This window comes from Myxine glutinosa, chromosome 7 (genome assembly GCF_964187855.1).
Source record: "Myxine glutinosa chromosome 7, kmMyxGlut1.1, whole genome shotgun sequence".
Classification (NCBI taxonomy): Eukaryota; Metazoa; Chordata; class Myxini; order Myxiniformes; family Myxinidae; genus Myxine; species Myxine glutinosa.
In genome coordinates, this window is record NC_136267.1 from 1,247,390 (window position 1) to 1,273,125 (window position 25,736).

At 43.6% G+C, this 25,736-nt stretch overlaps 2 protein-coding genes across 19 annotated transcripts in view; one reads left to right on the forward strand and one right to left on the reverse strand.

Annotated features, from left to right (window-relative positions):
- LOC137430957 (cystathionine beta-synthase) overlaps positions 1 to 19,220 on the forward strand; it is a 54,759-nt gene extending 35,539 nt beyond the window's left edge. For 9 of the 10 annotated variants that reach the window (XM_078781231.1, XM_078781233.1, XM_078781234.1 and 6 more), the window contains 10 exons: positions 791 to 860; positions 1,130 to 1,221; positions 1,398 to 1,523; positions 1,704 to 1,788; positions 5,126 to 5,231; positions 5,464 to 5,535; positions 9,049 to 9,183; positions 9,255 to 9,363; positions 9,559 to 9,643; positions 18,632 to 19,220. In XM_078781231.1, coding sequence (XP_078637357.1) covers positions 791 to 860; positions 1,130 to 1,221; positions 1,398 to 1,523; positions 1,704 to 1,788; positions 5,126 to 5,231; positions 5,464 to 5,535; positions 9,049 to 9,183; positions 9,255 to 9,363; positions 9,559 to 9,643; positions 18,632 to 18,792 — 1,041 coding nt within the window. In that variant the 3' untranslated portion in view covers positions 18,793 to 19,220. The remainder of the gene's footprint in view (positions 1 to 790; positions 861 to 1,129; positions 1,222 to 1,397; positions 1,524 to 1,703; positions 1,789 to 5,125; positions 5,232 to 5,463; positions 5,536 to 9,048; positions 9,184 to 9,254; positions 9,364 to 9,558; positions 9,644 to 18,631) is intronic. The other variant, XR_013623999.1, reaches the window with a different exon arrangement.
- Positions 1 to 25,736, reverse strand: part of LOC137430958 (Na(+)/H(+) exchange regulatory cofactor NHE-RF3) — a 166,715-nt gene that overhangs the window by 82,829 nt on the left and 58,150 nt on the right. For 7 of the 9 annotated variants that reach the window (XM_068121756.2, XM_068121751.2, XM_068121748.2 and 4 more), the window contains 2 exons: positions 20,953 to 21,188; positions 19,208 to 19,743 (listed from right to left, as the gene is read on the reverse strand). In XM_068121756.2, coding sequence (XP_067977857.1) covers positions 19,702 to 19,743; positions 20,953 to 21,188 — 278 coding nt within the window. In that variant the 3' untranslated portion in view covers positions 19,208 to 19,701. Of the gene's footprint in view, positions 1 to 19,207; positions 19,744 to 20,952; positions 21,189 to 25,736 lie in introns of those variants that run through there. The other 2 variants (XM_078781237.1, XM_078781238.1) reach the window with 1 other exon arrangement.

The window sequence follows — 25,736 nt, forward strand, 5'->3', positions numbered from 1 at the left end:
CACGCACACGAAATGAAAAGCGGGGTTAAGCAATTTGTTCACTTCTGTCTGTCTGTCCGTCCGTCCACAAATGTCAGTTAATGATCGAGGGGCAACTTGATTTCATTTTCATGTTGTATTTTGAACATAAATCGGAAAACGAACCTGTCGTTTAGTAGTACTTTGACTGAATCAGGCCGATCAAGCATTCAATTTGAAAAATTGACAGGTTTTCACCCTCTGTACTGAATGTGGCTGATAGGATGGCCTAGACCCTAGAAGTATACCCACTCACCTCTTCAGCTGTCAAGCCTGGGTTCAAATCCCGACCCAGCTATAAATTGTTGTCCTGGTGATTCAAAGGCAGGGTGATTCATCAATGTGTGTACCGTCCCTGGGTTGGACGTTAAACGGGCATACTGTCTGCCGGTATTCGTTTGTGGACGTTAAAGATCCCTTGGTGTCCTTTGCAAAGAGCAGGTGAGTTTTCGCCACCACCATGAACAAATTACAAATAACTGCCCTAACCAGCAGTGCTCCATACGAATGAAGAAGACCCCCTGCATTTCCCGCACCTATATCTGCATTCTTCCTACATCAGAGGTTTTTTTTTTTCTTTGGTATACTAGGTCGAGGCTCTTATAAGAGCTAACACAGACCATATCATAAAGGGTGTGGGAAACAAGAGGGAGTGAGAGAGGGACATTAGGAGATCTGTGGAAGAGAGAGGGCTGGGCTGGGATATCTTCTTGTATCCTCCTCACTTTTATGGGTTTTTAATTTTCATAACTCTGTCCTGCCTCGTGTGCAGTATCGTAACCCTGGGAACCCACTGGCACACTATGACATCACCGCCGAGGAGATTTTGGATCAATGTGGTGGTAAGCTGCACCGGTGTTACCTGAGCGTTCTGTTTGCCCTGAATGGGCGTTGTGTGCCTGTGAAATCACAAAGCATGATGTGCTTTTTGCCACAACAATTTGATTGGAGGAAAACACGGTGTTCTCTGCCAGGCCCAGTCTGCCCATACAGTGGAAACAAAGCACAAGTTTCCTTTACTTGGACTCAAACCTTGAGCTTGCCTTTTATAATCCACTGCTTCACGCAAGTTTAGCATTTTTTTACTTGAAGTTTGACCTTTTACTGCTAGGCAAGCTGGACATGGTGGTCATCGGTGCAGGGACCGGTGGGACGATCTCTGGAATCGGTCGAAAACTGAAGGAGAAATGTCCCACATGCAAGGTCGGCCTGCACCATTATTGATTTATTTAAACTCCATCATGTGACCTGTTTGAATACAGACATTGGGGCAAACTATTTGTTTATGCCAGACATCTGTGTAAGGGGACCATGCTTGTCTTTTTCCCCATCATCGCAAAGCCTCATTAAGAAACCACCTGCACGTGCCATTCCTGTAGGTGATTGGAGTAGACCCCATGGGTTCCATTCTTGCTCAACCAGAGGAGCTGAACAAATCGACCATTTCAACTTACGAGGTCGAGGGCATTGGATACGACTTTATTCCGACTGTTCTTGACCACCAGGTGAGCCGGGTAATTGACGATCAGGTAATCACGTGAATTACCTGCAGGTGGTTGGAGGGCTGGGTGGGGCGAGGTGGGTAACTTCAAAGTAACACTAAAAATCTACAGTGCTTTCGCCTGAGCTAGACTGATCCATCTCTTATGATATAAGTACAAGGTTGTGTTGTTCCTCTTCGTCAGGTGGTTGACCAGTGGGTTAAGACGACGGATGAGGCTTCGCTGAACATGGCACGGCAGCTGATTCACGATGAAGGCCTCCTCTGTGGTTAGATTAGATTTTTCGAATCCTTGTTCTTTTACACCTTTTTATAAAATGTATTAGAAATGATTTTCATCAGGCTGGGGGATAAGGTAGGAATCCAGTTGTTTTCTTGATAATGGTCGCATTCGTGTCGTAGCAGGAAGTGAGGGCGAGCGGTGCGTCGTGCGACAGCCATCGATCTTCAGATAATGACCATTTGTGAGCAAACACTGTGCCTGGTCCTGTGCACGAGGATGTATTACTCCATGCTTTTTGAACAAAACAAAAAACACCCTGGATATATTGCAATCGGCTCTGTCTGTCTGTCCATCTGTCACGCTATCTCCTCAAACGGTTGTGCAGGAATACACCAAACTTGGTATTTATGATCACCACATGGCAAGAAGGTGCAAGAAAGCAGTGTCAGTTTTGCATCCGCCGCCTGGGGCGGGGTCATAAGGTCAAACGCCAAATAATGCAATTACGGGCACATTTTAAAACGTTTTTTAAATGAAGCTTTGTATGTGCAATCGCATGAAATATGTAACGATTTTTTGGGATTTGACCCCTGGTTCATTCCCCAGGGTGTAGGGACTTGAGGTCACAGTGATCAAAACGCGAGAAATAATTGACTCAAAATTTGATACTTCGTCATTCCTGTTGGAACGTCTTGCCATTTTTAAACCTTGCTTTAGGTGGGGAAGCGTGGGGATTTACGATGGCACGCCATCGACTTCACCTTTATTGAATTTATTTTGATTCATGATCGGCAACTTCCCCCTTCCCCTTTCTGGGCTTTTGAGGCATGACATAATCTGTCACAGAAGTTATTTTGTTTTATGTATTCGAGCTTGTCCATTAATATTCGAGAATTTACCCATTAAGTGACCATTTCATTCCTCCATTCCATTTCACTCCTGGTGTGTACCCCGGTTTAGAATAGGTACGCCGTATCCCTGCGCATCGTAAGAGGCGACCAAGGGTTGGCGTCAGGAAGAGCATCCGGCCATAAAAACATTGCCTCAAACAGGGAACCATGATTGTCATGGGGCCCGCAAGGCTAACCCCCACTCTAGCAGAGAAAATGGCCTTAAAACGATCATTCATTCATTCATTTATTCATTCATTCATTCAAGTGACTCCATTTCGTACTTTGTCACAATGTTCATATTCTGCCTGCCCGTTGATATTTAAGGAGCGGTTTTTAAATGCTTTGTTGTACTTTCCTCATTTCTCTTTTGGACTTTTATTTGCATGTATCCTTCCTGTTTTTGTTTTTTTTCGCACCCTTGCCTCGACCGGTGTCGTCTGGCTTGAAGTGCTTGCAAAAGGAGATCTTGCAGTCACTTCGGATCGGCCGTTTTGTCCTGCAGAGGAAGTTGGGTCAAATTGCTGCCCGAGACTGGTGTTGATTAAAACTTGAAACTCCTTTGGAACCATGATACACTGCCTCTTCTGGGTGGTGATCAAAGGTCATGCTGTGGAGTTCAATCTGTGACTAGGCATTTGAATTTGTGTAAATATTTGATATAAATGTGGATGGCAAACTAACAATTTGTTTGTTGAACTCATTTACACGATGTAAGATTGTTTTGGGTTGGGGTTGGGGTTCGGGTTAGCTGTGATGGACCTTTTGACCAATTTCTATAACATGTTTAAACGGGCAGTTTCAAATCGGTGACCTGAGATTGGCCTTCAAGAAGGGCTGTATGTTTATGGTAGTGCCTCTTAAAGGTGCACAGAAATGCAGAACATTTTTGACTTATTTGTATGAGTATCAGTTTTTTTTAAATAGAAATCGATTTCTTGTAATAAGTAATAGCTAAAAAAAATTTATATATAATTTTTTTTCCTTTCCTTTTTAGCGCTCTTGCACCCTGCTAAGCCCTGCCCTAAAAAAAACCCCGAATTTCACTGCTACCAGATCACATGACATATGACGTCGCATCCAGAACAAAGTCCATGCCATCTCGATTCGCTATGCTTCGGCCCACGATCCGTTCCGTGTAATTTGTACGTACTCTACTTTTGATTTGCGATCGTCGAGTTGTTCCAAAGTTCATCGGTTAATAAATAGCGAAAATGGCTGCAAGGTGCCTTGTTGCAGGTTGCGACAACACAACAAAAGATGGAGTTAGTCTTCACCTTTTTCCTAAGGATGCAAATCTGCGGAAAATCTGGATGGGAAAGGTAAGATTGACGAGGTCAAACTGGCAACGACCAAGTGATTCCAGCGTTATATGTAGCGCACAATTCAGCGATAGTGACTACGACAGTGGCCTGTACTCAGAATTTAACATCAGAAAGTTGAGACGGCTCAAGCCTGATGCCGTTCCGGTAATTAAATGCAGAATTAAGCCCGACACAGGGAAAAAAAGAAGTGGAAGAACAGCAGCTGAGAAACGGAAAAAGAATGAGGGTAAGTGTTGACTGGATACAATGTAGATATCATCATCAATCATGACTGTATAATTCGTTCACGCTCACTCGTACTCGTACTAACAAGCATTCTGAGTATTGCGCTGCAATACATGTCCCATTTCGAAGTGCCATAACTTTGTCAAAAATGATCGAATATGCAAATTTATGCACGGTTGATGCTGGTGTTCAAACTTGATCTGAGGTATGCTGAGACACATGTCACGCCTCGCCTCGTTGATAAGCCCGCAAGGTCGCTCCGTGGAGTGGCCTGCACGTATTGCACTGTGTGAATTATATAATTACCAACTCACAGTCTGAGGTAACTCGGCTAAAAATTATCCGATTTGCACCAAATAAAGTTCATGAATGGTTGCAGACCCCTACTTCTCACTAAAAGTGGAAACAGAATGTAAATTGGAGTTAAAATAAGCCCGCAAGGTCGCTCCGTGGAGCAGCATGCACGTATTCAACTGTGAATTATATAATTACCACCTCACGGTCTGAGGTAACTCGACTAAAATTATCCAATTTGCACCAAATAAAGTTTATGAATGGTTGCATGGACCCCTACGTCTCACTAAAAGTGGAAACAGAATGTAAATTGGAGTTAAACAGGTGTTTGATTTGTATCGAGCAAATGCACATGGAGCATGCTTGCGAGCGAGCTGCGTTCTGGAAGTGACGTCACATGGATTACGTCATCGGCTTTGAGGTATGGGGCAGAATTTTTAGGGGCGTTCCCAAGTGGTTCGGTTTTCTTTCATTTTTAATGTTTCACTGTAAATATAACGAAAAATCAATGCCATATTTGAATTCACCATAAAAAGACTCGTTTAGATGACATCAAATGTATTTTGAGTGAGATTCCGTGGCTGTGAACCTTTAAGGCTTCAGACCAGCATCTCTTCGAGGTGGATTGATGGTGTTGCGATCCTTTTAGGTGGAAGCTCTGGGAGCGCAATGGTCGCTGCAGTGAATGTAGCCAAGGAGTTGGGACCCGGTCAGCGTTGTGTCGTCTTGTTGCCAGACTCGATTCGAAACTACATGTGAGAGGTGGTGTTTCGCTGATGATCCTCCATGAGGAAGCCATCAGTCCTTCTTGTGATTATATTTAACCCTAACCAAGTGTATCTAGTGGTAGAATGCCATACGTGGTCGTTTCGCCTGAAGAGGGGCCTCTTTGTACTAAAAAATATACCGGGTGATTATGATGATTGTTTAACTTATTATTGTCTCGACATGCATTAACTCACACCCAAATGCTTTCCTTCCATGTAGGTCAAAACATCTGAGTGACAAGTGGATGATCAGCAAAGGCTTCCTTGCGAGCAACGATTTGGACAAGGCTTGGTACAACTGGCTGGCTTTTCCTAAAAAAAACATAATTGTAACATTTTATTCTTGCATGAACATGTACCTGGAAAACATTGATGTTCAGGATGAGTGTTATTTATACGAGAACTCGATTCATGGAAGAGTGAAGTCCTTAAGGATAAAATGGCAACATCTCAACAGTTGGGCGAAATAAGCAAGGGAATGATGAAATGTGGGAAAGACGAGGGAAGGAGACAACCTGCAAGTAAGAGGGTTGGTTTAATGGGGTCGGAAAGATCACAGGTATTGATTGGGGGTTGTATGAGATGGTGATGCACCACTTGCTTTAAGCTTTTGAGCGAAGTGGGATTTAAGAGCCTCAGGAAAGCAGTTGCACAAATGGGAGAAGTGAAGAGGTGTTTATTCAGGAGGGGCTGATAGAAGACCGCATGCGTATTGGAATCGCAGGGGAACGTCAGAGTGTGAGAGAGCAGAGAGAAATATGACGGCACCCGGTAGAGCGCATACCTCCGCCAGGCTGAACAGTTTACGTTTTGTATCCACTGATAGGTCGGATCTGCATCCGAACCTGAACCAAAATGCAATCTGTTTGCTCCTGTCACCTACCCATCTCATACACAGTTTTGTCATAATCTGTCCATCACTGTTTGAAATATTTTGCTCTGTATTGTTTTGGCCCTATCTCTAATGGGTTTAAAATCACTTTAAAATTCTGGATCTTCACGATCTGGATCCCGATCTGGATCTTCACCAAAATGCTATCAATTTGTTCTTGTCACACACCCAACCTATCCACCAAGTTTTGGCCGAATCTGTCCACTGAGATGTCCTGTTCACAGACAGTCGACAGACAGGTGAAAAAAAAATCTCCGTCTACCGTTAACTAAATCAGAAGTGAGGTGGTTTAAAAATAGGGCCACTGGACCTGTAAGCTTATCTGGGCCCTGGCCTAATGTTGTAATCCTAATTTGGTAGTATTCTGGCTGGTGGGTCTAGAGAAAAAGATTTTTGAAGGAATTTGCTAAGTCCATCATTTTGGTGCACTTCCTGTCACGTGACCAGAACGAGCTTTACAATCCTCATTACCAGTCAGGAGCGGAACCTTGCTGCCAAATTTAAGCAGGGTTGGCCAAGCGGTTTGGCCAGAAAAGTCAAAATAGGAGACAGACAGATGGGACGGTGCACGATGACAATACCTTATCTGGAATTCAAATTCCACATAAGCTAAAAGTAGGCCACAAACCTTTGTGTACTTTGTGAGCAACAGGCCTTGTACTTCATCCGAGATATGCTAATAATACTGAGCTTTAGATTCCACAGATTCCAGGCGAGATAGAGTTGATGCTGGGGACGTGCCAGCCCATAAGAGAGAACAGTACTCCATTGGGCGACGCACAAAGGCCTAGTATCAAGGATAATTGTGAATATGCCAATTTGTTTGAGCCGTTTAAAAAATTGCTGTCCAGCACAAACCAAAGAGGGATACTTAGTGCTCTCTGAAAGAGAACAGCTTCGTGGAATGTATCGAGCTTGAATGGCAGGAAAATGAATGTTGGATCCTTTGTGTCTCAATCGCCTCGAAACAACTGCCGGTCTAACTTCATAGCAACCAAAGTCAGTTGTCGAGGCATAAGTGGGAAAACTTCAACATGCTCAACTTTTTGATGATGTCCAACTCCAATGATGTCACAGACAACGGAATGAATGTCTAAAAAGGTCAATGTGTGTACGCACCATGAGAATGACACACTGCGACAACCATCCTTCTGATCCACTGAATAATCCACCAGAGATAATCTGAAGGGAGTTGTTGCGATTCCTGGTGCCAAGAGGCCTCCGACTGTGCCAGAGTCTTAACAGGAAGATCCATTTTCTTAAATCTACACCCAATATCCCAAACGTGCTCTATTGGATTTAAATTAGGATTCCTTGCTGGCCAGAACAATGTTGTAGACGGCATCATTTCAGAAAAAGTCGATAGCTGCAATACCGTCCGTACCTTGTGGCAAAGTGAATGCGTCTGACACACCTGGTTAGCACTGTATTTTCGCTTTTAGAGGTTATCCTGGTCATCCAGATTGAGGCCTCTTTGTCTAACATAATTCGATTTGTTGACATATACAGACCAATCTGCTGATACCTGTCTCATGGAAGCCAAGGTGATGTCCAGTAATCCTGTGGGATATTCCAGCATTAATTTGTCCCAATAATTTGCCATATTTCGCTTCCTTTAGTCTTATATGGGCCATAGTAACAGTCCATCAATGGAAGTACACAAAAATATCATCACCTTCTCCAAACCTTGACCTGGTGGAAGTGATCTTTCCCCCTACCATGCTAGACAGGCAAAATTGCCTTTATGTAGTTAGTGATGTCCATCCCATGCACAGAGGGTTCTATCATTTGTTTGAAAAAATTTATTTCCACAAATAGTATGATTATGTGTAGGTGTGTTCAACTTCTTTGCATACAGTGCATTCAGAAAGTATTCAGACCCCTTCACTTTTTTCACATTTTGTTATGTTGCAGCCTCATGCTGAAATCGTTTAAATTCTCTTTTTTTCCCCTCATCAATCTACACTCAATACCCCATAATGACAAAGAGAAAACAGAAATCCACAGAATCTTGTTTCTCACAGTGTGAGAGTCCTTTAGGTGCTTTTTTGCAAACTCCAAGCGGGCTTTCATGTGTCTTTCACTGAGGAGAGGCTTCCGTCTGGCCACTCTGCCATAAAGCCCAGATCGGTGGAGTGTTGCAGTGATGGTTGTCCTTCTGGAAGTTTCTCCCATCTCCACACAGGATCTTTGGAGCTCAGCCAGATTGACCATCGGGTTCTTGGTCACGTCTCTTACCAAGGCCCTTCTCCCCCGTTTGCTCAGTTTGGACGGGCGGCCAGGTCTAGGAAGAGTCCTGGTTGTTCCAAACTTCTTCCATTTAAGAATTATGGAGGCCACTGTGCTCTTGGGAACCTTCAATGCAGCAGAAATTTTTTTGTAGGCTTCCCCAGATCTGTGCATCGACACAATCCTGTCTCTGAGCTCTGCGGGCAGTTCCTTCGACCTCATGGCTTGGTTTTTGCTCTGATATCCATTGTCAGCTGTGAGACCTTATATAGACAGGTGTGTGCCTTTCCAAATCATGTCCAATCAATTGAATTTACCACAGGTGGACTCCAATCAAGGTGTAGAAACATCCCAAAGATGATCAAGAGAAATGGGAGACACCTGAGCTAAATTTCAAGTGTCATAGCAAAGGGTCTGAATACTTATGTCAATGTGATATTTCAGTTTTTTCTTTTTAATAAATTTGCAAAACTTTCTAAAATCCTGTTCTCTCTTTGTCATTATGGGGTATTCAGTGTAGATTGATGAGGGAAAAAATGAATTTAAACGATTTCAGCATAAGGCTGCAACATAAAATGTGAAAAAAGTGAAGGGGTCTGAATACTTTATGAATGCACTATGTACACAATTGACATTCTAAAGGATTGCCTCGTACTTATTGGAATAATTTTATCCTCTGCCCAGGTGGTGTAAACATACAGTGCAAGAACTCTCCTTTCAGGCCCCTGTCACAGTGCTGCCCACCGTGAGCTGCCAGGAAACCATCGACCTCCTGCGTGAGCACGGCTTCGACCAGGCGCCCGTCGTCAGCGAGGAAGGGTAACAGAAAAGCCGAGAACGCGTTGGTTTTCATGTGGACGGAGCTTGCTGATTGCTGCGTTTGTGTTTAGGTATATTATGGGAGTGGTAACTCTGCAGAACATCCTCTCCTACATGTTGACTGGACGCCTGAAGCCAACAGCGCCCATAAATGAAGTCCTTTATAAAGAGTTCAAGGAGGTGAGAGAATCGCTTACAAGGGATTTTCTACATAAATAGCAATAGTCATGTTGTACAATCATTGTGCATCGTCCCAATAACTGTCATGGTTTTACCTTCATGTGGAATGGACATGAGACATGGCATGAGGGAAGTGATGCATGAGGTGGAAAAGGCTGATGATTGTTGCAGCAGTTGATGTTCTGTTTTGTGCAGGTTACGATGGACACCGAGCTGGGTACTCTGTCCCGCATTCTGGAGAGCAACCACTTTGCACTGATCATCCAAGTCCAGATACAATGTGCGTCCGACAATCCCCCAGCGCTATTTGTACAAAATTATAGACTCTGTGATAGAGGATTTTTCCATAAAGCAGCAATCAAGCCCAAAACACTCTTTGCGTTTTTTTTTGTTTTTTTTTAACTCAGAGCATCATCAAAACGGTCATGTGACAGTTCACATCAAAGTTAATTACCCAAAATAGAACTATGCATCCATGGTTCATTAAGCCTCCCCTGTAAGATAGGGTTATTGCTGTTGTAGGGTTTGTTTCTACAATTGGTGGCCCCAATTTTTTTATGGTACCCGAGTTTTTTTTTTTTAGACCCCGAGGAGTACAAAACCACCATTTAGGTTTTTCTTTTTCTTTTTTTGCCAATGTACAGGGCCTTCAAAAAGTATTCGCACCACTTGACTTTTCACATTTTGTTGTTACAGCCTGAATTTAAAAGGATTAAATCGAGATTTTTGTCACTGATCTACACAAAATACCCCATAATGTTTTTGTTTTTTTTATTTATTTATTTTTTTGTATACAAGATCGAGGCTCGTGAAAGAGCCAACATTAATCACACAGAAAGACAAACCGACACATAAAACATATAACATGGGGAGCGGTAGACAAGATGGGGCGAGAGGGGGAGGAACACAAACACAACATATGAGAGCAGGGACATCGAGAGAGCTGTGGGAGGGAGAGGGCTTTTGGGAGGGGGGGACATGGGAAGGGGGGGTGGGAGAGGTATAAAACATATGGACACTGCCGGGACTTCCAGGAAAGAAGTTGGAATTTCAAACAAGTTGGATCTGGGGTGAATTAGTGGGGTATAAAAGATCAAGGTTTTGGATGGGGAAAGATAAGAGATGGTGGTGAACAGCTGTTTTAAAGACCTGGAGGGAGGAGTGGGATTGAAGGGAGTGAGGGAGTTTGTTCCAGAGGCAGGAGAAAAGAGGAATGAAAGAGTGAAGGTGAGCAGAGAGCCGAGATTTCGGCAGTTTAACCATCAGAGGGTTGCTGGCAGATCTTGTGCGACCTGTAGGAATATTTGGGGGACAAAGCACAGAGAGAGCTGGGGGAGCAAGGCCGGAGAGGAGTCGGTAGAAGACAAAGAGCACCTACGTGTCTGCGGTGAGTGAATGAAAGGCCCTCAGAGATAGCTTAATCACGGGAGATTCCAATGATTCGGAAAGCTTTGGTTTCAACAGCGTTAAGCCGAGCTAGGTGTGAGGCAGGAGCACCGGCCCATAGGGGAGAACAGTATTCCATTGAGCTGCGGATGAAAGCCTTGTATGCGGTGAGGAGCTCAGGTGTGCCGAGGAAGGACTTCGCACGACGGAGGATGCCCAGTCGGCGACTGGCTTTGGAGGCCAGCTTGGAAATGTGGTTTTCCCAAGAAAGATCATGGCAGATAGTGAGACCCAAAAGCTGAGCGACAGAAGTTCTTGGAGAGGATTGTTGAGAAAGTAGATGGGAGGGTTGTCCAGTCGACCTTTTCGGAGAGATATAGTAAGAGTGTGAGATTTGTCAGGATTGAAAGACATGTTCCACTTGTTTGACCAGTCTGTGATTTTGTCCAGGTCTTCAGAGAGTGAGGAGGCTGCAGACTGCCGATCTGAGGGAAGAGGAATGGAGCGGCAGAGAGCGGAGTCATCAGCAAAGAGATAGAGAGGATTTTACAGAGTCGGAGAGATCATTGATAAAGACCAGAAAAAGCACAGGGCCCAGAACACTGCATTGGGGAACTCCAGGCTGAACAGGAAGGGGAGATGAGAGAAATCCATTCAGGGCCACACGTTGTCTACGACCAGAGAGGAAGTCCGCAAGCCATGCATGGAGATTTCCATGGATACCATAGGAGGAGAGTTTGGTGAGCAGAGCTGGGTGCCAGACCGTATCGAAAGCACGTGATATGTCAAGGGAGACGGCTCTGATTTCCTGTTTGGCATTGAGGATGTCCATCCATTGTTGAGACAGCAGAAGCAGCATGTCCAGAGTAGAATGACCTGGTCTGAATCCAAATTGATGATCGGAGATCAAGCCATTGGAGAAGAGGAAGGATTTGATATCCGAAGCAATGATGGATTCCATGACTTTGCTGATAATTGGGAGCAGGCTGATTGGTCTGTAGTTGCAAGGATCTGTTTTTGCACCTTTTTGTGTAAAGCGGTAATGTTTGCTGATTTCCAGGGTGCTGGCAGATGACATTGAGCAAAAGAGAGGGTGAAAAGAACAGAGAGAGAGTGAGATCGAGCGGTAGAGCAGGATTTTAGGACCCGTGGGCTGATGCCGTCTGGTCCAGTTGCAGAATCAGTCGAGGTTTGACAAAAACTCCTCCACCTTGTCAGGAGAGAAGGACACAGTGTCCAGGAGCAGTTGGGTTTGACTGGGTAAGGTGGGAACAGAGAGAGATGGGTTTGGGACACAAGATTTTGAGGCAAACACAGAGTTGAGGCATTCGGCTTTGTCACGTGCGGTGTCAACTGTGTAGCCATTTGAGGTAAGGGAGGGGATGGAGGAGGAACAAACACCAGAAACAGATTTGACCAGACGCCACCAGGATTTGGAGGAAGGAGACAGGTTTGAGAGTTCATTCTTGAGCGTGGAGAGATGGTGCTTCCTGGCACTCCTGAGGGTAGACACACACCTGTTCCGAGCTTGGTGGAAGGAACTGAGATTGCCTTCAGTTGGATTAGCCTTCCAAGAGGGCAAAGGCAAGTTGTTTCAGGGCAACTGCCTCACCACAAGATTCAGTGTACCAGTTCAGTGTATGTTAAAGTGAATTTTGAAATTTTTTACAAAATAATTAAAAATGAAAAGCTGAAATGTCTAGAGTCAATAAGTATGACGCTCCAAATTGAACTCAGGTGAATCCAATTTTGTTTGATCATCCTTGAGATGTCTCTACAACTTGATTGGAGTCCACCTGTGGCCAATTCAATTGATTGGAGATGATTAGAAAGAAGCACACCTTTCTATATAAGGTTCCACAGTTGACAGTGTATGTTGGAGTAGAAGCTCAACCACGAAGTCCAAGGAACTGTCTGTAGAACTCCGGGATAGAATTGTGAGCAGGCCTAGATCTGGGGAAGGGTATAAAACCATGTCTAGAGTGTTGAAAGTTCCCAAGAACAAAGTGTGCTTCATCATTAGGAAATGGATCTACTCAAACTCTTCCTAGAGCTGGCTGTCCGACCAAACTGAGCAACCAGGCAAGAAGGACCAAGAAGAACCCAATGCCAACTCTGACAAAACTACAGAATTCCTTGGCTGAGATGGGAGAACCTACTGGAAGGACAACAGTCTCTGCAGCACTTCACAAATGTCGGCTTTATGGGAAAGTGGCCAGACAGAAGCTACTCCTGAGAAAGGCACATGACAGCACACCTGAAGTATGCAAAAAGGCTGAGAGCATGAGGCAAAATATTCTTTTGTTTGATTAGACAAAAATTGAACTCTTTGGCCTGAATGCAAAGCATTATGTCTGGCGGAAACTGAGCACAGCTCATGACCCATCTAACACCATCCCTACTGTGAAGCATGGTGGTGGATGCATCATGCTATGGAGATGCTTTTCAGCGGCAGGGATTGGGAGACTTTTAAGTATAGAGGCAACAATGAATGTTAATCTTTGAGGAGAACCTGCTTCAGAGTGCAAAAGACCTCAGACTGTAGCGAAGATTTACGTTCCAACAGGACAATGACCCCAAGCAAACAGCCAAAGCAACACTGGAATGGCTTCAGAACAAGAACGTGAAAGTCCTTGAGTGGCCAGTCAAAGCCAAGACTTGAATCCCATTGAGAATCTGGAAAGATTGAAGATTGCTGTTCACCGATGCTGCCCATCCAACTTGACAGAGCTTTAGCAAATCTGCAAGGAAGAATGGGAGAAACTCCCTAAATCGAGATGTGCAAAGCTGATACAGACCCAAGAAGACTTGAAGCTGTAATCGCTGCCAAAGGTGCTTCTATGAAGTATTGATATAGGGAGCTGAATACTTACGTAAATGAGATATTTTCTGTACTTCATTTTTTTAAATTATTTTGAAAATTTTCTAAAATAAATAAACAAATTCCACTTTAACATTATGGGGTATTTTGTGTAGATCGGTGACAAATAAATCTCAATTTAATCAATTTGAAATTCAGGCTGTAATACAACAAAATGTGAAAACGTCAAGGTGTTTTTTTTTTGTTTTTTTTTGTATACAATATCGAGGCTCGTGAAAGAGCGAACATTAATCACACAGAAAGACAAACCGACACATAAAACATATAACATAGGGAGCGGTAGACAAGATGGGGAGAGAGGGGGAAGGACACAAACACAACATTTGAGAGCAGGGACCGAGAGACATGGAGACATCGAGAGATCTGAGAGAGGGCGAGGGCTTTGGGGGGGGGGGCGTGGGAATGGGGCAGTGGGAGAGGTATAAAACATATGGACACTGCCAGGACTTCCAGGAAAGAAGTTGGAATTTCAAACAAGGTGGATCTGGGGTGAATTAGCGGGGGTAGAAAAGATCAAGGTTTTGGATGGGGGAAGATAAGAGATGGTGGTGAACAGCTGTTTTAAAGACCTGGAGGGAGGAGTGGGATTGAAGGGAGTGAGGGAGTTTGTTCCAGAGGCGGGAGAAAAGAGGAATGAAAGAGTGAAGGTGAGCGGAGAGCCGAGATTTCGGCAGTTTAACCATCAGAGGGTTGCTGGCAGATCTTGTGCGACCTGTAGGAATATTTGGGGGACAGAGCACAGAGAGAGCTGGGGTGCAAGGCCGGAGAGGAGTCGGTAGAAGACAGAAAGACCACCTACCTGCCTGCGGTGAGTGAGTGAAAGGCCCTCAGAGATAGCTTCATCGCGGGAGATTCCAATAATTCTGAAAGCTTTGGTTTCAACAGCGTGAAGCCGAGCTAGGTGTGAGGCAGGAGCACCGGCCCATAGGGGAGAACAGTATTCCATTGAGCTGCGGATGAAAGCCTTGTATGTGGTGAGGAGCTCAGGTGTGCCGAGGAAGGACTTCGCACGACGGAGGATGCCCAGTCGGCGACTGGCTTTGGAGGCCAGCTTGGAAATGTGGTTTTCCCAAGAAAGATCATGGCAGATAGTGAGACCCAAAATCTTGAGCGACAGAACTTCTTGGAGAGGATTGTTGAGACAGCAGAAGCAGCATGTCCAGAGTAGAGTGACCTGGTCTGAAACCAAATTGATGATCAGAGATCAAGCCATTGGAGAAGAGGAAAGATTTCATATCAGAAGCAATGATGGATTCCATGACTTTGCTGATAATTGGGAGAAGGCTGATTGGTCTGTAGTTGCTAGGATCTGTTTTTGCACCTTTTTTGTGCAAAGCGGTGATGTTGGCTGATTTCCAAGCAGATGGCAGTTGACCTTGAGCAAAAGAGAGGGTGAAGAGAACAGAGAGAGGGTGAGATAGAGCAGCAGAGCAGGATTTTAGGACCCGTGGGCTGATGCCGTCGGGTCCAGTTGCAGAATCAGAGTCGAGGGTTGACAGAAACTTTTCCACCTTGTCAGGAGGAAAGGACACGGAGTCCAGGAGCAGCAGGGTACGACTGGGTATGGTGGGTACAGAGAGGGATGGGTTTGGGACACAAGATTTAGAGGCAAACACGGAGTTGAGGCATTCAGCTTTTTCACGTGCGGAGTCAGCTGTGTAGCCGTTTGAGGTAAGGGAGGGGATGGAGGGGGAACAAACACCAGAAACGGATTTGACCAGATGCCACCAGGATTTGGAAGAGGGAGACAGATAAGAGAGTTCGGTCTTGAGAACGGAGAGATATTGTTTCCTGGCTCTCCTGAGGGTGGACACACACTTGTTTCGGGCTTTGTGAAAGGAAAAGAGATTTCCTTCCGTTGGATTTGCTTTCCAGGAGACGAAGGCAAGTTGTTTCTGGGCAACAGCCTCACCACAAGATTCCGTGTACCATGGACGGGAGGAAGGGTATGACAACTGAAGACGAGATGGGATAAATCTGTGCATGAGAGAGAGCAATTTACTTTGGAAGAATTCCCAGGATGAGTTGATGTCAGAGGTGGTAGAGATGGGAGACCAGTCCAGATGATTGATGGCTGCTTGAAGACCGTGCCAGTTGGCCTGAGTGAAATGCCAGACTCGTCGACGCTGAGCAGGCTCCCTGAGGATGGTCAGAGAGATGTCCACTTTAACAAGGACATGATCAGATGATCCGATCGGAGCAGAAGAAGAGCAGCAGACATTTTCAGGGAAGTTAGTCATAACCAAGTCCAGAAGAGAAGATGTTCCGTTGACTGAGATCCGGGTCGGGAAATTGACAGATTGTGTCAGTCCCAGTGAGTCGCAGAAGTCCTTTGCTGAGGAGCCATGGCTGGTGAGAGAGGTACCCACACCCAGCCAACTGGCATGATGGCAGTTGAAATCACCACATATGAGGAAGAGAGAGTTGGGATGAGTAGATAGAAGTTGGTCCATATCATCAGACAGCGAGATGTAGATGGAGTCATCACTGTTTGGTGGACGGTACAGCACACATATGAACAAGAGGTGGGAGCGAAGGGGAAGCCGTAGCCAGAGGTATTCCTGGGGGTGAGGTGGAGAGAGTGCAGTGCAGGGCGAGTGAGGAAGAGAGTTTTTGATAAAGATAGCAACCCCGCCTCCAGGACGAGGCTCAGGTCTATCATACCGGAGGAGGGAGTAGCCCGGGAGAGATACTATGGAATCAGAGACATCATAAAGGAGGAAAGTTTCTGTTAAGCAGATCACGTCTGGTTTGACAGAAGCAACCTGTATGGAGAGATCAGTTAAGTTTGAACGAAGGCCCCGGATGTTTGAGGTCCATACCGTTAATGAAGAGGAAGGGGGAGCATCAGATACAGAACAGGGGGGAGGAGGGGTAGGGTAAGATGTGGAAGAGGTGGAAGAGGTAGGGAGAGCTGTTGAAGGTGTGTCAGAGATTTCAGAATAGCTCGGAGAAAGGGAAGGATGGGGCGGACAAAAGGTTTGATGGTGATTGGGTGAGCCACAATGAGGTGTTATTTGAGGAGGGGGAAGAGCGAGACAGAAGGTTGGGGGAGATGGAGGTGAGAGTTTGAAGGGGGAAGAAGCGGGGAGGACGCTTTGAGGAAGGGGAGTGAGCGGGGGGAAATTGAGAAGCAATGAGGGTGGGGAGATTTGAAGGGGAGGGGTGAGGGGGGAGTTTGGGAGGGAAGGGACAAGGGGAGGGATTTGAAAGGGATGGGATATGGGGGAGATTTGGAGGGGAGGGGTGAGGCAGGAGTCTAGGAGGGGAGGGGCGAGGGGGCGTCTTGGCGGGGAGGGGTGAGGGGGTAGTTTAGGAGGGAGGGGGCAAGGGGGGAGATTTGAAAGGGATGGGTGATGGGGAAGATTTGGAGGGGAGGGGTGATGGGGAAGATTTGGAGGGGAGGGGTTATGGGGAAGATTTGGAGGGGAGGGGTGAGATTGGATTTTTGAAAGTGTACGATTTATGGGAAACGAACATTTATTGCAAAATGAGTTTCTTGTGACCTTCGAGTTAAAAATACGTTTAAGGACGCTGGATGGAGGATGGAGTGCAGGAGAGTTTAGGGAATGTAGAACAAAGGCACTATAGGAGATGGATATTTTTTTTGGGATGAATTGATTTGGTGAGCAAGTCGAAAGCAGCCTTTTAAAGAAGAAGAAGAAAAAGGTGTTATAAAATATGACGGAATACATAACTTGAGGGGAAAGTGTAAACATTGAAGGTTAATGAGTGAAAACTATCTGGGGAAATGGGGGAGAAACACGTGGTCGAAGAACGAACGAACGAATAAGAATGAATAAACGAATGAGAACAGAGAAGGGAATGTTTTTTTTTTTTGTTTTTTTTTTTTTTTGAGTTGAGATTTACACAAGGAAGTAGACTATGGGTGAAAAGCCTGGGAATACAGAGAACGAAAGTTATTGGATCACAAACGACGGACCACTGAGAGAAAAACAAAGCCTCAAGGTTGTACAGTGCACACTGTACAAGGCCTTGCTCGCGACACGGCAAACAGACGATCAATTTATGAAAGATAAACACCGAGAAACAACCAAAGTTGCACACAATAACTTCACACACCGAAAGATAAATACAGTTTCGACAAAATACAATTGTGAACAGACTTAACTTCGAAAAACGTGGAGACCGTGTGGAGCTTCGAAAATCCCTGCCGCCGTCTCCAAGATCTCGCGAGATCCCAATGAATGATCCCAATGAAGTGTGAATACTTTCTGAAGGAACTGTATCTCGGAGCTGGCGGGGACTTTCAGAATAAAATTTTGCATTAATTGGAATACAACATATGCAGAGTTGACAATTTTTTGACCTTGACCTAATTTTAAGGTAATGACCTATGAGACATTTAAACATTTTTCACCACAACTCAACTAAGGTTTGTCTGATCAGAACGAAATTGTCCTCGCTAGATATCCCAGAGCAAGGTGCATTTAAGTTTGATTTACATTATATACCCCTCCGAGTTAAAGGTCATGGTCAAATGGCTGTCCAGAAATAACGCGGTCGAAAACAAATAATGAGTTTTGTGCCATCGTTCAATTTTGTCAATGCGGAATCTCAAAGACCGCCTGGCCTTCCAATATGTCCTTTCATCATAATAGTGTACCTGTACTGAAGTTGTGCACCTGATATTTACTTTTTTCAGATTGTGACCTAATTAACAAAAAACATCTTTTTGATCATAGTTTTCCTCCGATTTTCATGATTGGTTTTATGGATAGATTGTAGATGGAGACATTTTAAAATTTACACTCTATCCCTAAATGTTGAGGGTCATTGTCATACGGTGGTCCATAAAGAATATGGCCATCATGGGTGCGGAGGAGGCCTTCCCTTGCTATCACTTTGCGATCACAGATATCTAGTTTAATAGGTAGTCAGGTATTTTGGCAGCATACATACTGATAGAATCCTGCACAACTGCTCACATGTTCTTTATCAACATGTTCTCATCTTCCTCTTTCTTCACTCTGTTTGCAGACTGTGGGAAGGGAGACCAAACCACCAAGAAGCTCATAATTGGAGTTGTGACGGGCATCGACCTCTTGCACTTCGTGAGCACCAACATGGGAGTAAAAGCGATCCCTCCCAACCCTTGCGCTATGAATGAGTCGCGGAATGGATTCGAGCTCCATAATTAACCATTGGAGTCGATTCCAGATAATCTTGAGTTTCAAGTCATTTTAGAGATTGATGCAAATGAGGCTCATGATTTATTCCACATACTATTAAGAGGGTTAGAGGCAGGCTGGGTCCTCATTTCACTTTTAATGTATTTGAAAGTCATTCCAACAGGAAGTGGGGTTGGGGGAATTAGCGTCAGTTTGTAACAGCAAAAAACACTTTTGCTCAATCTACATCCCACGTAAGCAAGGTCCGCAAGGCCACGGTGGTTTGGAATCAAATAGGATCTCCCCAGAACCTGTCATTTTTAAAGTTAAAATCAAATTGCCATTTTGAATCGGTGAAAGCATTTCCAGCATGACCTTACCATGCTCAGTTTAATTACAAGATTGTGATAGTTCAGCGTTATGCACTAAATACAACAATAAAAACTTGTCCAAACAGCTGTGAGAGTTTATTTTTCCTCGTAGTTTACAGAAAGTGTTTATAATCACTCGTCTCCAATCAGCAGTAATCAGGATGGAAAGAGCATCATTTTGAGCTTGATCAAAATGTGGGTGCGATGCTCGAAAGCGATGACAGGCCTCTTGTGCACGATGTCAAAAAACCAAGGAAATTCAATTCAATAATTGGTTAGGGTAATGCAATGATGTTAATGGGTTATAGAGAATGCTGGGTTATCCAATATCGTAGCAATCGATCAAATTAATACACCTGTGGGGTTACACCAGTGTCTTGGGCCACGAGGGTTCATATGGTGTATGTGGTTGACCTTTACATTTAAACTTCATCCACACTCCACTACTTGTGAAAGTTACACTAATCATTGACCTCCAGCATACATACTACTCAACGGCTCGAATTTTGTTTATGCAAAGGGAAAGGTGGTGGGGGAGGGGTGAGGGATGAGGGGAGTGGATGGATGATCACAAGGTAGAAATCTCATCGTCATCCGAGCTCGGGGAGGCCTGCAAGAGATAGATTTCATAACAAGGGGAAAGAGATCACCAATTGAACAGCGGCTGTACAACATTCAATATAAAAGCCAAGACTTGGCACATTTGAAGTGAGCAATGTAAAAATAGGTGTCCAGCACCAGCCCAACAACATACAATTCCAGAAATTAAATAGACGTTCATTGCACCACAATCGGTTGAGAAAGGTCGCAAAGGCCTTACATTCTCAAACTAGAACGGCAATCGGTAGAGCGCATACCTCCGCCAGGCTGAACAGTTTATGTGTTGTATCCAATGATAGGCCGGACATGGATTCGGACCTGAACCAAAATCTAATCTGCTTGTTCTTGTCACCTAAACCAACTCATCCAACTAGTTTAGTCATAACTCGTCCATAACTTTTTTAAATATCATGTCATACATTGCTTTTTACCCAATCTCTCAATGGTGAAGAATCACTTAAAAATTAAATAATTATCGTATCCATATTCCGATCTTCACCAAAATCGAATTTATTTGTCCGTGTCAGACACCCACCCTGTCCACCAAGTTTCTTCCAAATCCGTCCAACTTTTTGATATATCCCGCTGTGTATCGTTTTTGGCCCCATCTCCAAATGGTGAAGAATCAATTAAAATATTCTAGAAGCCGGATCCGAATCCAGATCTTCACCAAAATCAAATCATTTCGTTCTTGTCACATACGCTACATCTCTGCCAAATTTCTTCCAAATCCGTCCACAACTTCTTGAGATATCTTGTTCACAGACGGAGAGACAGACAGGGGTGAAAACAACCTCCATCCACCTTTGGTGGTGGAGGTAATGACCACTCCACCCATGTCGCTGACATTCCACGTTCAAATCCCATGTATTGTATTCATTTTAACCATTCTCTCATGTCCTTGTAATCCACATCCATGTATGCTATTTCCTAACATTCTGTGTTGCCTTCCATTTTGTGTGTACAAGCTCCTCAAGGACACCTGAAGCATGGATATGTTACAGGAACAACACTGATCGTTCTTGTTTGACCATTTGTCAGCATAGATGTAGAAGAACGTCTCAGGAATCCTCGTGGCAGAAACCACCGCAAGTCATCTCTGCTGGCAAATGTTCCAAACACAGCAACGGAACGGTCTATCAATGGGCCTGAGCTGGACGGGCTATCGTATTATTTACTTCGAATGCAGAATGACCCACATTTGCCATTTCAAACTTACCATCTCCCGTTGATCCTGAACATCCGGCCTTCTGTGATGGTCATTTTGATCTTCACCAACTTCATCCTTCATTTCGACCATTGCAAGAGCTACCGCCACTCCTGCAGAGATCTCGCCATCACTGCTCTCCACCGCTTCGACTATCGACTCCAACACTTTTCCAGATTTGCCAATGGATTCAACTGCAGGCTTGGATAGAGGCTCTGCATTTAACATCACTTCCTTGTAGGAATTTTCTGGAAAAGAAAATTGTTCATTTTTGTACAACATCTGATCTTTACCGAAGGGGTCAGTGCAAGTGTGACCCGAGATACCAACACTCGTCCATTAAAAAACAAGTTATATAAACGTCACATTGAACAGTCCGCTTTGTCACTCATCACATGTATTGATTTCCATGTCGAGCCAGTCAGTCCAGAGTTGGCAAGTCAGTTGACGTCACGCATGCTATCAGCGGAATACCTGCAGTAATATAGCTGGAGATTGAATAATATCGCATATCATTGCTTTGGGTTAGTCACATGACCGCTCTGTTTCATGGTTGTCAGCATGAGGGAGGCTTGTTATCCCCACGCTTCAAAACAAAACCAATAGTCCAACGACGGTGTGGCCGGGCTTGTTTGATGCTTTAGTTGAGGAGGATAGTATGACCTGGGTGGTGATACCAGGTAGCAGTTAGCAAATAATGTAAGCATTCAATTTTGTTCAATAAATTCCACATTCCTGTGCCACCTTCAGTTGAACGTCAGGCATTGACAGCAGGTTCGTGAAGGACTTGGACAAAAAACGTACCCACTCTGAATGTTGCTCTATCCAGTCAATGGCGAATCTGCGAATGGGGATCCACGAATGTCACGGATGGAAAACCCTTATGTCATTTCCTCATTCTGATTTAAACTCAATATCTCGATATTTTCGTTCAAAACAGCGTCATTCATCAATCCAATCACAAATGAATACTATTGTATTAATATATCAAAATATAATGGTAAATCACGATTGCATTGAGATATCAAACCAGCGAACCGTTATCATCTGTTGACTTCCTGATTCAGGAGCAAGGTCCGTGTTGATCCCATTTCCAAATAATCATTGTATTGCAGAATTTCTGAAACCTCATACCTACCTTACGACACCCGCTGGGACCCCAGAAGAATGCACATATGATCCACCCACGTAGGTTATCAAGTTCAGTTATCCCATTAGTATTTGTATTCGGATAGTACTCCCTTTTGTGTAGTGGGAATGGGAGATTTTCCTCTCCAGACATGAGACATTAACAATCCTTAACAAACACACAGAGTAGGCCTACATGCTTTATCCTAGATTCCTCTCATAACCAATACTTTTCCCTCCATCCCGACAATTTATTAAACACCAAACATGAAAACAGCCAAGTCCTCTCGGCTTTAACTCGCCTTGGTGGGGATTCGGGCGAGTGAGTGACGTGTGAGCGGTGAGTTGTTCTGTGTGAGCGGTGAGTTGTTCTGTGTGAGCGGTGAGTTGTTCTGTGTGAGTGAACTGTGTAAAGAAGGCTGTGAAATGTTCTGTGTGAGTGAACTGTGTAAGGAGGGTTGTGAGTTGCTCTGTGTGAGTGAACAGTGTAAAGAAGGCTGTGAAATGTTCTGTGTGAGTGAATGGTGTGAGGAGGGTTGTGAGTTGTTCTTTGTGAGTGAACAGTGTAAAGAAGGCTGTGAAATGTTCTGTGTGAGTGAACGGTGTAAGGAGGGTCGTGAGTTGTTCTGTGTGAGTGAACAGTGTAAAGAAGGTTGTGAAATGTTCTGTGTGAGTGAATGGTGTGAGGAGGGTTGTGAGTTGTTCTGTGTGAGGAGGGTCGTGAGTTGTTCTGTGTGAGGAGGGTTGTGAGTTGTTCTGTGTGAGGAGGGTCATGAGTTGTTCTGTGTGAGTGAACGGTGTGAGGAGGGTCGTGAGTTGTTCTGTGTGAGTGAACGGTGTGAGGAGGGTCGTGAGTTGTTCTGTGTGAGTGAACGGTGTAAGGAGGGCCGTGAGTTGTTTTGTGTGAGTGAACGGTGTGAAGAAGGCTGTGAGATGTTGCATGTGAGTAGGCGGCGTAAGGGGGGCCATGAATTCCGTGTTTATATGTGTGCGGGTAATCAATTAAATGAGGAGAAATTTTTAAAAAGCGTATTTTATATATAACACCTTCAAATCTAAATAAACCAGATAGACGAGAGATTCTTTACTCAACCTCAGACAACCTGTGCTTCGGGGGGGTGGCACTCGTGTTGAGACCGGCCCCAAAAATGTTCTTTGCCCATGGCCCTGGAAAGGCTTAATCTGGCACTGCACACCACCACAATATCATACTGATGATCCCTCCCCCCTACCTGTATCAGGTTCGGTACCTGTCCGTCGCCGATGCCCAAGTAAGACAAGGGCCGACCCTGATCCCTGAACTCATTCTGCCCCTCCTTTATTTCTTGCTCTGTATCTTTCCTCAGAGTGTGATTATGCTGGGCCCATGTTTTGTGTGTAAATAATCAAGCAAGATTGGAGAAGGGTTTAGCATTAAGTAGGATTAAGCTTTTCGGGTTCTGATTGTGTGATTTATGTTATCAAGGTAAAGCTCTTTGGCTGACTTGACCTGGTTCACTATAGTCGGCCTATACATTGTATAGTAGAGCTGATGATGGACTCATCCACGCAATGCTGCAATCCAGGAAGAACTTGTTCAAGCTTTGACACGATGTCGGTGTCGCAATTGCTCGTCGTACAAAAGGGAAATGGTTAAAACTCATCCACAAGAAGAGCACATATGTCACAGCTGAACTTAAATATTTAAATATATATATTCTGCTTTGAAACTGTCAAGTTTGCGTGCTCGTGGTGTTGAACAAAACGGATATTTAAAAAACAATTCACGGGATTCGAACTCGGGACCTGCAGCTCCAATGTTGTGCAAGTTAACCGCTGAGCCATATGGTCAAACACCACATCTATAAAGTATGTACAGAACAATTAGGATGTGAATACGTCTATAAAGTATGTACAGAACAATTAGGATGTGAGTACGTCTATAAAGTATGTACAATTAGAATGTGAGTGCGTTTATAAAGTATGTACAGAACAATTAGGATGTGAGTACGTCTATAAAGTATGTACAGTACAATTAGAATGTGTGTCTATAAAGGATGTACAGAACAATTAGGATGTGAGTACGTCTATAAATTATGTACAGTACAATTAGGATGTGAGTACGTCTATAAAGTATGTACAGAACAATTAGAATGTGAGTACGTCTATAAAGTATGTACAGAACAATTAGGATGTGAGTACGTCTATAAAGTATGTACAGTACAATTAGGATGTGAGTACGTCTATAAAGTATGTACAGAACAATTAGGATGTGAGTACGTCTATAAAGTATGTACAATTAGAATGTGTGCGTTTATAAAGTATGTACAGAACAATTAGGATGTGAGTACGTCTATAAAGTATGTACAGTACAATTAGAATGTGTCTATAAAGGATGTACAGAACAATTAGGATGTGAGTACGTCTATAAATTATGTACAGTACAATTAGAATGTGAGTACGTCTATAAAGTATGTACAGTACAATTAGAATGCGAGTACGTCTATAAAGTATGTACAGTACAATTAGGATGTGAGTACGTCTATAAAGTATGTACAGAACAATTAGAATGTGAGTACGTCTATAAAGTATGTACAGAACAATTAGGATGTGAGTATGTCTATAAAGTATGTACAGTACAATTAGAATGTGAGTACGTCTATAAAGTATGTACAGTACAATTAGGATGTGAGTTCGTCTATAAAGTATGTACAGTACAATTAGGATGTGAGTACGTCTATAAAGTATGTACAGTACAATTAGAATGCGAGTACGTCTATAAAGTATGTACAGTACAATTAGGTGGTGAGTACGTCTATAAAGCATGTACAGTACAATTAGGATGTGAGTACGTCTATAAAGTATGTACAGTACAATTAGAATCTGAGTGCGTCTATAAAGTATGTGCAGCACAATTAGAATGTGAGTGCGTCTATAAAGTATGTACAGTACAATTAGGATGTGAGTACATCTATAAAGTATGTACAGAACAATTAGGATGTGAGTACGTCTATAAAGTATGTACAGTACAATTAGAATGTGAGTACGTCTATAAAGTATGTACAGTACAATTAGAATGTGAGTACGTCTATAAAGTATGTACAATTAGAATGTGAGTACGTCTATAAAGTATGTACAATTAGAATGTGAGTACGTCTATAAAGTATGTACAATTAGAATGTGAGTGCGTTTATAAAGTAGGTACAGTACAATTGGAATGCTAGTACGTCTATAAAGTATGTACAGTACAATTAGAATCTGAGTGCGGCTATAAAGTAAGTACAATTAGAATGCTAGTATGTCTATAAAGTATGTACAGTACAATTACAATGTGAGTATGTCTATAAAGTATGTACAGTACAATTAGAATGTGAGTACGTCTATAAAGTATGTACAATTAGAATCTGAGTGCATCTATAAAGTATGAACAGTACTATTAGAATGTGTGTGCGTCTATAAAATATGTACAGTACTATTAGAATGTGAGGACGTCTATAAAATCCATACTATAAACCACACAAAAGTCCAGGTGAGGGTATACAGTCTTCCATTGCTCGTTCTAGTTAAATTATTTTTCACATCTCTCTTCAGTCCACACATTCCTCCTTATTTGTGATCATTCTTGCTTTTCCTTTTCTTTTTGTTCATTTTCTCTCTTTTACTCTTGATTTCTCTCTTTCTTTATCTAT